Consider the following 13481-nt stretch of genomic DNA (forward strand, 5'->3'; position numbering starts at 1 on the left):
ATCCCCCTTTTTTTATGTTTATTTTTATTTTTATTTCTTTTTGGGATCGTCTTGTTGGAATGGAATAGAATGCATTCACAGGCCGGCAGATGGATACGTCCCACGGTGAGAAGTAGTTGGTTGGTTGGTTGGTTGACTGGTTGGCTGGCTGGCTTGCCTGCGAGCGCGCTAGGTAGTGTGCTGTGAAGAAGTGGAAGAGTGGAAGGAGGAAATGAGGACGCTGTGATTATGGTTTTTGGAGGTCATCGTTGTAGTGGTAATTGATAGAACAGGGGTGAAGCAAGCAGTAGTCAGAGTAGGAGTATTGGTGGTGGTGGTGGTGGTGGCGGCGGTAGTAGTGGTAACGTATCTACCTATACTACACTACACTACATTACAGTATAGGCCTCCTCACTCAGGCAGAGAGCAGACGGCAGATGTAATTGGATGGATGGATGGATCGACTGACTAACTGACTGACTGACTGACGAGTGAGAGGTAAGTGTTAATGATTGAATAACAACAGGAAGGAGGGAGGGAGGGAGTGGAGATGTCCACATGGATGGATGAATCGAGTCTCCTAGGCAGACTCCTCCCAACATGACCATGACCATGACCATGACCATGACCGTGATGACGGAAGCAATACTCGTTTGCGTTCTGTTCTGTTTTTTTCTGCTCTGTTCTAATTCGTTCGAGAGGGGCACCGCTGGCAGGTACGGCATGTTGATCACATCACCGCTGTGTGGATGTGTCAGATACATACATACATATATACATACATGCATGCATGCATAGCTACTAGCTCGTACCGTAGTTGAACTGACTATGCACATGGTTGGTCTTGTCTGTCCCCCTGGATCCAGTACTTACTCCAAATGAATAGAAGAACGAACGAATGGATGGATGGATGGATGGCTAAATGAGGAGAAGAAATGAAGAGAAAAGACAAGGGATGTATCAACGATAGATAGACAGGACAGGAAAAGGCAGGACGCACGCTCAACGCTAACGCTCAACGACGACTCTGACGCCCGGCAGCCCGCTCAAGAGATTTTTCATGCCACCACCAGCACCGCCAGCACCATCGTTCTTCTCATCCGCGACCACCGCTGCAGCAGCGGCGCTTTTCTCCACGCCCTCCACCCCGTCAAACATCCCCCCCTCATCCCCCTCATTCCCCCCATCAGCACCAACAACACCACCAACAACACGTCCCAAAACCCTACACCCAACGCCCTCCCTCACAAACCAGTGCCCGGCGCCCTCGACCGCCACCACGGCGCCCCCCTTGCGTCCGATAACCTCGGCCATACCCTCCAGACAGAGCCGCCAGTCGAACGCGACGTCCGCGGCGCCGACGATGATCGTGGCTGGGGCGCGGAGTGGCCCGCTCGATGCCCCGCTGCTGCTGCCGCCGCTGCTGCCCGTGTCGAAGATTGAGGCGCCGATGCTGAGACTGCTGCGGCGGCGGAGGCGTTGATCTGAATGGTGGTGGCCGTTCTTCCCGTCGCCGTTCTTGCCACCGCCACCATGCGTCAGCGCGCCAAGAGCGCCCGCAGCGCTGGAGCGGCGACGGCGCGGTGTCGAGCCCGCAGAGGAGGCGCTGGCGCTGTTTGTGCTGGGACCGGCGGCAGCTGTGGTGGTGTCGAGGATAGTAGGCAGCGAGGCGCGCGGGTTGAACGAGGTCGAGGGCGAGTGCGTTGATTGGGGGGACACGGAGGATGTGGGGTCGAGGGCGGAGAGTGAGAGGATTGTCTGGAGGGATTTGGTCCAGCGGGCGATGGCGAGGCCGTCCCGGTAGTAGGCTGTTGCATTGAGCCAGGAGAGGGTAGGGGAGTGGGCGCGTGCGGCGACGGAGGGGGCGTAGGAGAGTGTGAGGGTGGTGTCAGGGGGTGAGGAGGAGGAGGAGGAGGAGGAGGTTTTGGCGTCTGTTGAGGGTGAGGAGGACGACGATGCTGAGGCTGGTGGCACGCATTGTGAGGGGCTGGGCCCGAGAGAACTGGCAAGCGCTTCAATCGCGTATGTCGGCTTTTGCGCGACGCTTGCGGAGAGTCCTCGCGCGGCAATGGTGTGAACGACTTCTAGGTACGTGGTCCCCGTGAGGTAGCCGATGATGCGGATCAGGGGGACGGGTAGACGGAACGCAAAGACGTAGCTCGACTTGCGCCACTGGGACAGGACCGGCTCAATGGTCCTGAAGGCGTTGCGGAGCAGCGTCAGACGCAGAGGCTCCTGACTCCAGGTGTGCAGCATGCGCTGCGCCGACGCAAGGCGCGTGGTTGTGTTGCTGAGTGCAAGGGGGACCTGAACCACTGCTGTCAGCTTATTCCACACACAATGACGTCTCTGCCAACATAAACACTTACGATTGGCGCACTCGTCAGAATGTAATGGTCCGCGAGCTGGGGCGCTTCAGAAGCCAGTCTCGAAGCAACGACGGCGCCCCAATCATGCGAGACAACGACGACCTGTCCGCGATCATCGTCTTCTTCCTGGATGCAGCGCTCGCGCATGCCCAGCACAAACGACGTCACGGTTTCGAGCACATTTTCGGCGCTGTACACGGGCAGACTGTCGCTGCCGCCGCAGCCCGGCAGGTCCAGAGCAACGTAGACAGACTCCTGGTCCAGCTTCTGGCGCGTCAAGAACTCGCGCCACAGCACCCAGCTGTCGGGGAAGCCGTGCAGCAAGATGACGAGGTTGGGGTTGTCGCCCGGGTTCCATGACGAGACGACGTAGTGCAGCTTGACGCCGGCGTCGGTGGTGAAGAAGGCGTGTTGGAAATTGGGCAGCGGAGAGGCCGACAGGTCCCAAAAGCGTCGTCTGGCTAGAATGGTCGACAGTCAGCAAGTTGCCAGGAGACAAGATGTCGAGCTGAGGGAGGCCTCAGTCAGGTCCGGATCAGACAGGACAACAGACCGGCAGCTAGGTCCCTCTCGGCTTGCTTGCCCCGCCGGCGCAGCAGGGAACCGTCGCGCAGGGCAAACCAAAGCCAGCGCAGGGCCGCCAGCACGCCGTAGCAAAAGCTCACGGCCTTTAGGGCCAGCTCTAACCGAGAGTCCATGGCGTCGTCAGGCAAGAAGGAGGATGGAGCAATTGGGTCAGTCCGTCCCAAAAGTCGGGGTTGCTGGCGAGGAGCATCGGGACTGCTGGATTTGCTCAAAGGTTAGTTAAGTAAGCGCAGCCGCGTGGAGGCAGGGCAGTCAAGGAATTTGATCATCAGAGATGCAGCTCGCCATTCCCGGGAAGGTGATGGAGGCACGGGCCTAGGGGGAGGTGGTGAGGAGGGAGGGAGGGAGGGAGGGAGGGAGGGAGTGAGTGAGAGGAGGTGTGGTTTAGTTCTGTGCCCCGCTCGCTTCCTCTCTGTGACCATCTGACACAGATCACCGCTGCTGTGCCCTCACATGACTGGCTCTCCTTGGTCCCTTGGTCAAGACATTGTTACTGTGTAGAACCTGCTTTCCACCATCCCCACCATCTCGCAGCCAGCCGCTGCAGGGCCACGCATCACCGTTGCACTCATCAGCCGCACGTCCCAGAACTAAGTGCACACACACTCTGCGCCCGTCTTCTTTGATACATATGCCTCAAAACGCTCAGGAATACAGCCAAAGCCATACAACATACAGTCTGGACAAGAGCAGGGATATATATCGTCATGCTGGAAATCATAGACAGCTGGGCAATCGACGCTTTAGCAACATACAACAGACATTACGAGGGGCGCGAATGAGCGCAACGAAAAGATCCTCCCCACCGACGTCCCAATGCTTTCTGTCTAAGGCCGTTGCGAAGGGCTCAAGACAATCTCTTCCTTGTCATCTCCTTTGGATTGCTGGCCGACGGGCCATTCCGCCTCTAATTCTGCGCTGCTCTGGAAATTCGGTACCTGCAGCACTGGCTTGCCCTGATCTTTGCCCACCTCGGTCTCTGAATCCGCCGTGACTTCTGGAGGCCATGGTGCAGATTGCGCGGACTGATCTGGTGCGGCACTCTTCTGCTGCCCTACCTTTTCCTTGTTCTCAATCTCCGCCTCTTGCAAAACTTGTGTGGTCAAACCGGTAGGAGGGCTCGTCATCTCCTCCGTGGTCGAAACCGAGTGCTCGGGTAGTTGGCGCAAAGGCGCCGAATTTGGCGACGTGGCCGTTTGCTTGAGATGTTCGAGCTCGAGGAGCGAGAGCCTCCGCAGCTGTTCGAGTCTCTCTTGGGGATCCTTTTCGCGGAAACCGCCTTGGTCAGCCTCTCTTCAGAATTGGACAATCTCTTGAACCTTTCCGCAACACAAAGCATCCTTGGGAACATTTTCTTCGAGCCCATGCTTTTTATGTTTCTTTCTCAACCAACGGCACTGGCGCAAGATGTGACGGCAAAGGCGACAAAGCAACAGAAGGGGGCGCGGTCGGACTAGTTGTTCTTGCAAATGCACGCGAAGCGGACGACGACTGCGCAAACGTGCGACGATGCTCGACGCGCGAGCCGCGATCAGAGGAAAACCCGCATCGGGGACATACCCAGTCTGCCTGATTCGGCACGCCTTCAGCGGGCGGCAAGTCTCCCGCTTCATCCCTCTCCCCTCCCCAGAACGTCGGACGACGAACTGCTGCCGGTGTTACGGGTAGACTCGGCCTTTCCACAGCACTTGGGAAATCTGTCAGTATGAGGCTCTCGCGACGGCCACTGGGCTTGGAACCCGTGGGCGACATGATTTCTGGAGGTTGTCCAAGCCCGGCGAGCGATATGCTCGAAGGCTTGGAACGTTTTCCCGTCCCCATCACCGACCGGACGTATTTGTCGATGCCAGGTACGCTATCCCATGCATTCAGATTCTGGCCAAAGGCCTGCCAGGGGTCTTCGACCAAAGGCGGGGATCCTGAAGATGATGACGAGTGCTCTGGACTCTGCACATTGGCGAGAGACCTTGACCCCTCGGACTCGTCTGCTTGCGCAGCTGGCGACGCCTGCGGAGGAAGGGAATCTTCCACAAACACACGACTCGGCTTCGGTCTCTCCCGCTCTTGTTCCCACGGGAAGATGGGCTTGGGCACATCTTGTGTTTTCGGCGTGGACTTTGGCAGCTCATAGTACATGTCCCTCGGAGGCTCGGGGTAAGACGCTGGCGGTTGAAATAGCTCCTTGTTCTCGCTGAAGGTATATGTTTCAGAGGGTAGATTGGCAGCTTCAGGCTTAGAAGTGGCTGGAGGAGCAGATCTAATTTAATTAGCATTTTCATCGCTCTCGACTTTCTCGGCCTACCTTGTCGCATCCCATTCGACATGGGGTGCCGAGAACGGCGGCGGTGGTGGGGGAGGAGGCTCTGGGTAAGTGACGGTCTCTGCAAGGTCCCCAGCATCAGTAAAAGGAATCTCGGTCGTCGGACGCGTCTCTCCCGTTTCAGGCACAGGTTGAGGGTATTCCGGACCTGCAGCGCCCAAGTCGCCAGTCCGCACTGCTTCAGCCTGCACGTTGCGCTGAATCATGTTTGGAGCTTGGAGAGCTTGCGCGGGGTCGAATTGCGGAGTCTAGAGGTCGTCAGATGCCACCGCTCATGTCGCGAGCCTAACATACCTTTGTCTTGAGGTGCTTGTCGTAGACGGCCCACCATCGCGCCAGCAACTCATTGTAAACCCCTGGGCCTCCACCCTGGCGGGTGTCTCTTGTCCAAGGCTTGTTCTGCCCAATGAAATGTACCATCTTGATGTTGCTCTTGTAATGCCGATATGCGGGTTCCCATTGATACTGTGCATTTGGCGTGCAATTGTAGGTGAAGCTCAGCCTGCGCCAATCCCTGTGCTCGTAATACTGGTTGAGGAGACCCTGATCCGCACCATCGAAGCTGTCTCCACTCGATGCCAAAGTCCTCAAGGCCCAGTAGTCACCCATGTTTGGGCTGATGACCATGACACCTGTGTTGAAGGCATCAGGCCAGCCCACATCTGGAGCAGCGGCAAAAGGAGCATCAATGGCAAAGAGTTCGTCCGGAGCACGAATCGCGACCACGTCTGCGTCAATGTAGACAATTTTTCTGAATTGCAACTGTCTCCACAGGGCGATTTTGGTAAAGGTGTAGGCAAGATCGCCGCGGTTCATGAGATACAGATTGGCTGGTTTCGGGGTGCCAATGCGCTCGACTGGTATCAAGTAGTCGTAGAGTTCCTGGTGGATGTAAGCAGGCGGGATGGAAAATGTGGCGCCGCGGGGTCTCGTCTCGTACCTTGAGCTCACCCACCGTGTCGGCGGCAAGAGTGTCCAGGGTGACGAGAGCAGCGAGCTTCTTCCTGGTGCCGGCATCGCGAAGGGAATGCGCCAATACAGCAGCACCTGAGACCGTGTTAGTGGTGAAGAGTGGCAATGACCACCTCGGAGGCATCGGCGATACCTGGGAGGTATGAATCGCTCATGACGAGCTTGAGAGCAGTTAGCGTCGAGGAAAAAGCGGCATTGCGAGGGACAATCGACTTGCCGTCATGTAGACATCTTCTTGAGCGGCGGCCATGCTGTCTGAAGCTCATTCGGTTTGGCTTGTGTTGAACTAGAAGACTTGGTCAAGAGAGGTGGTAGTTGAAGAGAAGAGAAGAGATTCCCCGCTGCTGATCCTCCCTTGTTCGATGGTACCAGGACAGGACGGCACCAGGACCAGGAAGCGGAGCGGACGAGGATGGGAGCGGAGAATCTGGGGATCAGAGGTGATCACGAGGCGCGTCACTGCGGCGGCGACATGCTTACCTACCTTACATTACCCTTGGAGACGGGCTGGGCTGGGCTGGGCTGCCTTGGAACAGGAAGTGAGCGACAGAGAAATGCAGAAGCAGCGTTGTTGACTTCAATGAAGGAGCTTGGGCCCATCCACGGTGATGTGATGCAACACAGCATAATCCATTCATCCCTCGACACCTCGACAAGAGTCAACCTCGACACCAACTGTTCTTCTCTGGCTGTCGTCCTCGTCGTCCTCGCCGCCCTCGGCCCTCACGCCACTCTCAACCGTCATCCGACCCCGCCCCTCGGCGCTTAATTAATTTCAGCGTGCAGCTTTTCAACCCAAACAGCCCCAATCCTTGCCCTGGACCCTGAAAGTCGGTTTCACGCCATGGCAGCTCGAGCCTTCATTCACCACACAAAGGGCACCATTCGCGCTCGCTTGCCTACAGCTTCCTTGCCAAACCTGGCCTCGTACCATTCTCTCGTCCCCACAGCCGTAACTCCCAGGTTGGCTGCAACAAAAATCAACGCGCATATAATCGTCTTGTTGACCCACTGCTGCTCTGGCGCAGCGACAATGGCCAGCCCGAGATAAATGACACATTCAAACGAGTAGTGCGGACACAAGACAAGGTCAAAGGCCCCGCCCGTGGGCAATGTGTATTTTTTCAGGCTGGCAAGGTATGCATGCGCCCGATGTTGCTGCACCGAAGCCCAGTGAAACAGCGCAGTGCCGACGAGGGCTTGAGGGTCGAGAAACACGTCCAATCCGACGGCCGAAGGGTCGCCGGCCTGCAACGTTTGTGACGCTTCGATCCAAACGGCGACAGACATGGCGGCGTAGAAAAAGAGGCCCAGCAGCCAGTGCGTCACCCACATGGACGACGACGACGACGACGACGACGACGACGACGACGACGATGACGGTTTGGAGATGCAGGTGGATTCGAAGAGGCGGCGCAGGCCCTGTGCCAGCATGAGCAGCCAGGCGAGATGGATTCTGGCCAATGGCACTTGGGCGGGGCGTGGGTCGGCGGCGGCATGTTCGACGACCAGATGCAGCACGGGCCCGTGGAAAAAGTATTGCTGGGCCCAGAAGAGGGAGCACAGGACGGACAGGAGGTAAAAGTGGTTAAACCAGCGGTGGGGGACGCGATAGGTGGCTAGACGGTCGAGCACAGGCGCAAGCGGAGTGGCAGACTTGGGCGAGGCATGACGGGGAGCCGGACGGGGCGTAGTGGCGCGGGAGCCATATGCCAGGAACCGCTCTCGCAAGGCCGGGATGGCGTAGACGGCGACAACCTCGGAGCAAGCAAGGCAGGTCAGCACGAGAACGAGGACGATGTCGAGGCTGGCATTACGATTGAAGCTGCGGTGAGAAATAAGGATCGGAGGAGCAGCAGTGGCTCGAGACGGGCCAAAAATGGGGCCCGAGTGGCGAGCGTCATGTCGTCGTGGGCTTGCGTTTCAAGAGACCATCAAAGCGAGCGAAATGGCATGGCGCAAGATAAGTAACCAAGATGATGTAGTGCAGAAGGAGACAGAAGGGGAGATGTTCGGACAGCGGGCCGGGGAGGCCTTGCGGGAGCCGTGGTGATGGTGGTGAAGTGGTCTGTCTGTCTGTCTGTCTGTCTGTCGGGTCAAGTCAGGGGCTGCCAGCCCAGTAGGACAGAGGGACAGGACAGGACAGGACAGGACAGGCCAGGACAGGACAGGACAGGCCAGGACAGGACAGGACAGGCCAGGCCTACGATAACTAGGAGTAGCTAGGTACGGAAAGTTCAAGAGACGACTACCGTACACATGCACACCGATAGCTACATGTACAGTCTCTGAGTTGTTCGTCGTGTGTGAGGCCAGAAGGTGGAAGGGTTGGCGCGCCCGGCGCCCTCAGGCCGGCAAGCCAATGGCGGCCGCCAGCCAGTCACATCTTGCTGGAGCACTGACTCCGCCTCTCGGTCGCTCGCCAAACAATCCCGTCTCCCGTCTATCCTGCTCTCTTCTGCTACTCGACTCTCTCTCTCTCTCCCTCTCCCTCTCTCTCTCTGCGCTCCTCCCTCACCACTCCACCACTCCACACCACTCCACTCCAACAACAACAACAACAACAACATCAACAACATCAACAACCACCCACAACCACCACCCCATCAATCTCACCACTCACACAGCCGCTGATACGTCCCCTCCTCCTCTCGCCTCTTCTCGACTCGCCGCTCTTCTCTCCCGTTTGCCGTTCCCCTCGTCCCGCCGTGGCTCGACCCGCCGTTCTCGCTCCCGTCTCTCTCCACCACAACCTCGACGCGCACCGGTCTGCTGAGCAACTGGCGCCCCATATTTCCAGCCGTCCCCCGATCCCCTCCCAGCATGAGGCAGGCACCCTCTGGCACTCGAACAAGACCGTGATGAGCAGTAGCGCTGCTGTTGCCGACCACTTGCCGCCGCCCAATCCATCTGGCAACGGAGAGCCGCAGTCGGTGCAGCCGTCGCTCCATCGCACCAAATCACCTCACGTCCCCTCGTCGCCCCCGCTAACCGACAAACCCCTCAAGAATGGTGACCATGGGACAGAGGCGAACGAGTCAGAGGCGGAAACGGTCATTCTATCAGGTCCAGAAAAAGACGAGGCGACGAGGCCCAAGAAGATGAGCAACGAAAACAAGCCGCCCAGAGACGACTCGAAGCCTGCTGATGCGCGCCCTCCGCCCCCCGTGCAGCCTGCCTCCAACGGCCTCCAGCCCGCAAATCGCAACGGCCCGGAACGCGTTCAAGACTCGCTCGAAAAGAGGCCACACTACTCAGGCCGCAAGGCTTCCTCTTCCTCGTGTGAACACGACCATCCTTCCGGGAAATGCACGCACAGCTCCGCTTCGTCGTCTGCCAGGACGCGCTCCCACTCTCCCCCAGCGCGCGACAACCGCGCGCGCAGCTCTTCAATTGCAGACTCGCGAAAGCGCAAATTGCGAGAAAAAGAAAACGATCTCGAGCCGCCACGCCAAAGACACAAGACAGAAGGTCCCGCCAAAAGTTCGCGGACACCAGCGTCACCTCTTGCTGCCGGCGTAAAATTCCACAAACGATCGGCATCTACCCAGTCTTCCGTGCGAGGCAGCTCTGGTCCGAAACGACGTGAAAACGTTCGACACGAAAAGGATTGGGCATCTGACGACAGCGAAGAATCGAACAACTCTTCTCCTCATCCTCAAAACATTCCCTCGTTGAACAGGCCAAAACGACTGGCACAGCGCTCCATGACCTCTCCTGTCCGTGCCATTGCTCCCGCCAAAAGAAAGGATGCCTTTGGCGCCACTCGCCTGCTGCGCTCCTGTGAAAAGGGCGATTTCGAGGCTGTGCGCAAGGCATTCGCTGCGGCACCTGAAGAGCTGGACGCTCCCGACTATGCTGGCGTAACACCGCTCCAAAAGGCAGCGCTAAACGGGCACGAGGACATTGTGGAATTCTTGCTGGACAAAGGCTGCGCGACGGACGGTCATGACTGGTTGGACAATGACACTCCCCTCATAGATGCGACGCAAAATGCTCACCTAGAAGTCGTCAAGCTTCTCCTATGGAAAGCTCGCGTGGATCCGCTCTACGAGAATAAGCATTTCAAGACGGCACTCCAGCTGTTGGACCCGACCATCGACGAAGCCGACGAGATTCGCATCGAATTGGAAAAGGCTGCAGCAGAATGGAGAAAAGAAAAGAAGGAACGGTCAGAGGATGAGAGCGAAGGCAAGACTCCAAGGAGTGTCGAGGAATCGGTTGTCCCAACCCTGCTTCCCAACGAATACAACGCCGAGGTCCTGCGGATCAAATCCGAGCAAGGAGACAAGCGCGCTGTGGATGAGCTTCTCGCTTCTGGAGTCATGCCTAACGTCGCCTGCGGAGTTGCAGCCGCGCGAGGCGGACACGACGAGATTCTGAGCTTTCTTCTCGCTACCGGACTTTCGGCTGATCATAGGGATCCTGCAAAACACAACGAGACCCCAATGCTCGTCGCCATCCGCAAGGGTCATCTCAATGTCATCAAACTCTTGCTGGCACAGGACGACTTTGACCCCACTCGGAGAAACAGAGACGGCCTCACCTACTGGGAGTACGCACAAGACTACGAGGGACCAAATTGGAAAGAAGTTCACCGTGTGCTCAAGGCAAAGTACGACGAAGTGATGATGACTAGATCCTCATCGAAGCGTCTCCGGAGTCCAGAAATGCGCCGCACCGACCAGAAGAGCCCGCGAAGGAGCAAACACGTGGAACCTGAAGCCCATAGACGGACACGGGACAAGGATTCGCGCCCGCGACATCCAGAAAGGAGGGCCAAGGAAGACTTTGACAGCCACAAACCAAAGAAGCGCTTGATTTCGAGAAGAGAACTGAACCGCCAATCGACCCGCGAAAGTTCTTCCCCTGATGCCTCAGACGAGGACGAGGATGAAATTCGCGGGCCTAGTAGAAGCGTCCGGAGAAAGATGACGCATCATTCAAAAACGATTCGCAGCTCCCCTCCCCCATCGTCTCCCATTGAAACCAAGCCTGAGCCTAGTCCTGAACCGATGAAGACGGAGCCGGAACCCGAGCCTGAGCCCATCAAGGAGGAGACGCCGGAACACGTGAGGGAGGAAAGGCGGATAGAGGCTGAGCGGGTAGCAGCTGAAAAGGCACGCAAGGAGGCTGAAGAGGCGGCAGAAAGAGCTCGACTCGAGGCAGAGCAGCGTGAGCGCGAACGTCTGGAAAGATTAGCCAAACTCCCTCGGTCTTTGCGAAGGGCATGTGAGAAGGGAGCAGACCGGCCCCTGCGCTTCAACCTGGCCACCAAGGAAGGCGGCATCGAGTACAACTTTCTCCCCGTTCACGTTGCGAAGCGGTCCGACATCGAGCCCATGTGTCCGGAGAGCCAACGAGACCAACTTTGGATGCTGAGCTTCCAAGCAGTAGGTATTCTCGGCTTGTCTGAACTCGACTTTACCGCCGACTTTCCGACATGGGAACGCAAAGACGTGACTACGAGCCAGCGCCATGCATATCTTGAGACATACGACATTTCGCAGCTCTCAGAGGACCCGCTGTTTGACCGCCAAGACTGGCCCGGCTACGACCCCGAAGTGCAGCACGCCATGAAGCAAGAAGACAAGTTCAAGTTCTTGGCCATGGACCCGCTGTATTGGATCCGCTACGACGACTTCATCGAGGCGACCAAGCTGCCCAAGTTTACGCATCTGGCGCCGCTCGACATGCGCACGGCCAAGGCCAAGGTGACGACGACGACGGAGACGCCGCCGCCGACGCCCAAGAGCTGGAGCGAGGCACTGTTTGGCATCAAGCCCGGGCCGGATTTTGAGCGCCGCAGCCTCAGCCGCTCGGCGTCGGTCAGCGCCGCTTGCTAGGTAGGTAGGAGCTTCCCCTACCTACCCTCGACGACGACAAAGGCGGCGGCGGCGGCGTTTACGGACCATCCATCCGTCAAAAATTACCTTGTTTTTTGATGGTAATGATGATGATGAGGGCCATTTGTCACATCTTTTTCCCCTTTTGTCCTCTACTACCACCATTACTACCTACTACTACTACTACTCCTCCACTTTAAATGTCATGTTGCTGATGAGCGGGATGCGGAACGGCAAGCGGGTTGGCTGTCTTTTTGTTCCATTTCATCTACCTTTCCAAAATCCAATTTCTTTGCTACCATGGCTCTCCGCGTGCCGAAATGAACCTGTGGCATTGATTGATTGATGAACTGCTTTGATTTGCTTTGAATTTTTTTTAGCGTCGTGGGTCGTGCGTCTTCAGCAGAATCGTCCTCCTTGTCATCGTCGTCGTCGTCGTCGTCGTCGTCGCCGTCATCGTCTTTGCCACAACAGCTCAGTCACTCAGTCAATCGGTTCGATGTTAGGGGCGCGAAAGGTGTCAGTTTGTCAGTCAGGATTAACCAGCGAGCGTAGCGTCGTGTACGTAGCGTAGCGTAGCACGTGGGAATTAGGAGGGGGGATGGGACAGGTCAAACTGGCGTTTTTTGGGGCGTGTGTTTATGTGTGGCAAGAAGGAAAGCAAGCATGAGAGCTCTTCTCTTCTTTCCTTCTCCAGATGGTGGTTGGTGTATAGTTGCGGTACGGTGGATGATGATGACGGATGAGCCGGCTGGCCTTCTAACCACCTAGGTACCTACCGACCCTACCTTCTTACCGCCGACCTACCTGTGTTGCGTACCTACCTAGGTACGTACCTTTCCTTGCGTACGGACAGACGGACGGTATTTTTGAATGGCGGCGTGTGCGGTGTGGCGGTAGGCGCGTGTCTGCTTACCTACCACCTTACCTTTGTATGTAGTCCCTCTACTATTATATACCCTTTCTTATCATCATCATATCATATTATCGCATCTTCTATCAGCTACGTAGCTCCATCATCATGACACGACTGGAAAAGGGGGGGGGGGGGGGGGGGGAAAGAAAAGAAAAAAGAAAAAAGAAAAAACCGAGTTCCAGAAATCAAACAAAACATGGTGACTAGCTACATGGCTGCCTGGCTGCCTGCCGACCTGCCGACCTTCCTGCGCATCTGGAGTTTTTCATGCCAAGTGACACACGACACGCACACGACGCCGAAACCTGCTTTTGCAGCCGTGTATGTAGTCTTCGCTGGTTGGCTGGCGGATATGGCTGGTTGGCTGGTTGGCAGAGGGCTGCGCTGCGCTGCGCTGCGCTGCTGCTGCTGCTGCCGCCGTGTACCTCATTGTACAATAGTTCTACTTTTCCTGCTTTCAAGCGAGCGGGCGGATGGGCGGGCGACATTGCGCC

At 57.1% G+C, this 13481-nt stretch overlaps 5 protein-coding genes across 5 annotated transcripts; 1 reads left to right on the forward strand and 4 right to left on the reverse strand.

Annotated features, from left to right (window-relative positions):
* Nucleotides 1-368: 368 nt before the first annotated feature.
* On the reverse strand, nt 369-1143 carry IWZ02DRAFT_482360 (uncharacterized protein; the record flags this gene model as incomplete). Its single annotated transcript, XM_066769145.1, has 1 exon — nt 369-1143. The coding sequence occupies exon 1, from the start codon at nt 813-815 to the stop codon at nt 369-371; it is 447 nt and encodes a 148-aa protein (XP_066622567.1). The 5' UTR covers nt 816-1143.
* IWZ02DRAFT_420711 (Alpha/Beta hydrolase protein) lies at nt 579-3281 on the reverse strand. Its single transcript, XM_066765836.1, has 4 exons — nt 2902-3281; nt 2349-2809; nt 1664-2286; nt 579-1384 (listed from the first exon to the last, which is right to left on the reverse strand). Exons 1-4 carry the CDS (start codon nt 3044-3046, stop codon nt 988-990), a joined length of 1626 nt encoding a protein of 541 aa, XP_066622568.1. The 5' UTR covers nt 3047-3281; the 3' UTR covers nt 579-987.
* Nucleotides 3282-4077: 796 nt separating this feature from the next.
* On the reverse strand, nt 4078-6386 carry IWZ02DRAFT_520166 (nucleotide-diphospho-sugar transferase). The gene is made up of 5 exons (XM_066770761.1): nt 6359-6386; nt 6194-6300; nt 5548-6135; nt 5236-5438; nt 4078-5190 (listed from the first exon to the last, which is right to left on the reverse strand). The coding sequence occupies exons 1-5, from the start codon at nt 6378-6380 to the stop codon at nt 4305-4307; spliced, it is 1806 nt and encodes a 601-aa protein (XP_066622569.1). The 5' UTR covers nt 6381-6386; the 3' UTR covers nt 4078-4304.
* A 584-nt stretch (nt 6387-6970) lies between these two features.
* On the reverse strand, nt 6971-8313 carry IWZ02DRAFT_282419 (3-oxo-5-alpha-steroid 4-dehydrogenase-domain-containing protein). Its single transcript, XM_066763658.1, has 2 exons — nt 8043-8313; nt 6971-7983 (listed from the first exon to the last, which is right to left on the reverse strand). The coding sequence occupies exons 1-2, from the start codon at nt 8127-8129 to the stop codon at nt 7090-7092; spliced, it is 981 nt and encodes a 326-aa protein (XP_066622570.1). The 5' UTR covers nt 8130-8313; the 3' UTR covers nt 6971-7089.
* Nucleotides 8314-9578: 1265 nt separating this feature from the next.
* IWZ02DRAFT_350985 (uncharacterized protein) lies at nt 9579-11927 on the forward strand (the record flags this gene model as incomplete). The annotated part of the gene is made up of 1 exon (XM_066764248.1): nt 9579-11927. A coding segment is annotated over one exon (2349 nt), but the record flags the coding sequence as incomplete, so codon positions are not given.
* Between the last annotated feature and the right edge of the window lie 1554 nt (nt 11928-13481).

The sequence above is a fragment of the Phyllosticta citriasiana genome, assembly GCF_038021145.1.
Source record: "Phyllosticta citriasiana strain CBS 120426 chromosome Unknown IWZ02scaffold_7, whole genome shotgun sequence".
NCBI lineage: Eukaryota > Fungi > Ascomycota > Dothideomycetes > Botryosphaeriales > Phyllostictaceae > Phyllosticta > Phyllosticta citriasiana.

Bases quoted from the DNA above. Each gene is read 5' to 3' on its own strand.
- IWZ02DRAFT_420711 (XM_066765836.1), bottom strand. From the start codon at position 3,046: ATGGACTCTCGGTTAGAGCTGGCCCTAAAGGCCGTGAGCTTTTGCTAC. The intron at 2,287-2,348 runs GTAAGTGTTTAT...GCAGTGGTTCAG, and splicing joins TTCTGACGAGTGCGCCAATC to GTCCCCCTTGCACTCAGCAA. The intron at 1,385-1,663 runs GTTCAACCCGCG...CGGCAGCAGCAG, and splicing joins ACGCACTCGCCCTCGACCTC to CGGGGCATCGAGCGGGCCAC.
- IWZ02DRAFT_282419 (XM_066763658.1), bottom strand. From the start codon at position 8,129: ATGACGCTCGCCACTCGGGCCCCATTTTTGGCCCGTCTCGAGCCACTG. The intron at 7,984-8,042 runs GTAATGCCAGCC...GCTTGCTCCGAG, and splicing joins TTCTCACCGCAGCTTCAATC to GTTGTCGCCGTCTACGCCAT.
- IWZ02DRAFT_520166 (XM_066770761.1), bottom strand. From the start codon at position 6,380: ATGAGCGATTCATACCTCCCAG. The intron at 6,136-6,193 runs GTACGAGACGAG...TACATCCACCAG, and splicing joins ACACGGTGGGTGAGCTCAAG to GAACTCTACGACTACTTGAT. The intron at 5,191-5,235 runs GTAGGCCGAGAA...TAATTAAATTAG, and splicing joins GTCGAATGGGATGCGACAAG to ATCTGCTCCTCCAGCCACTT.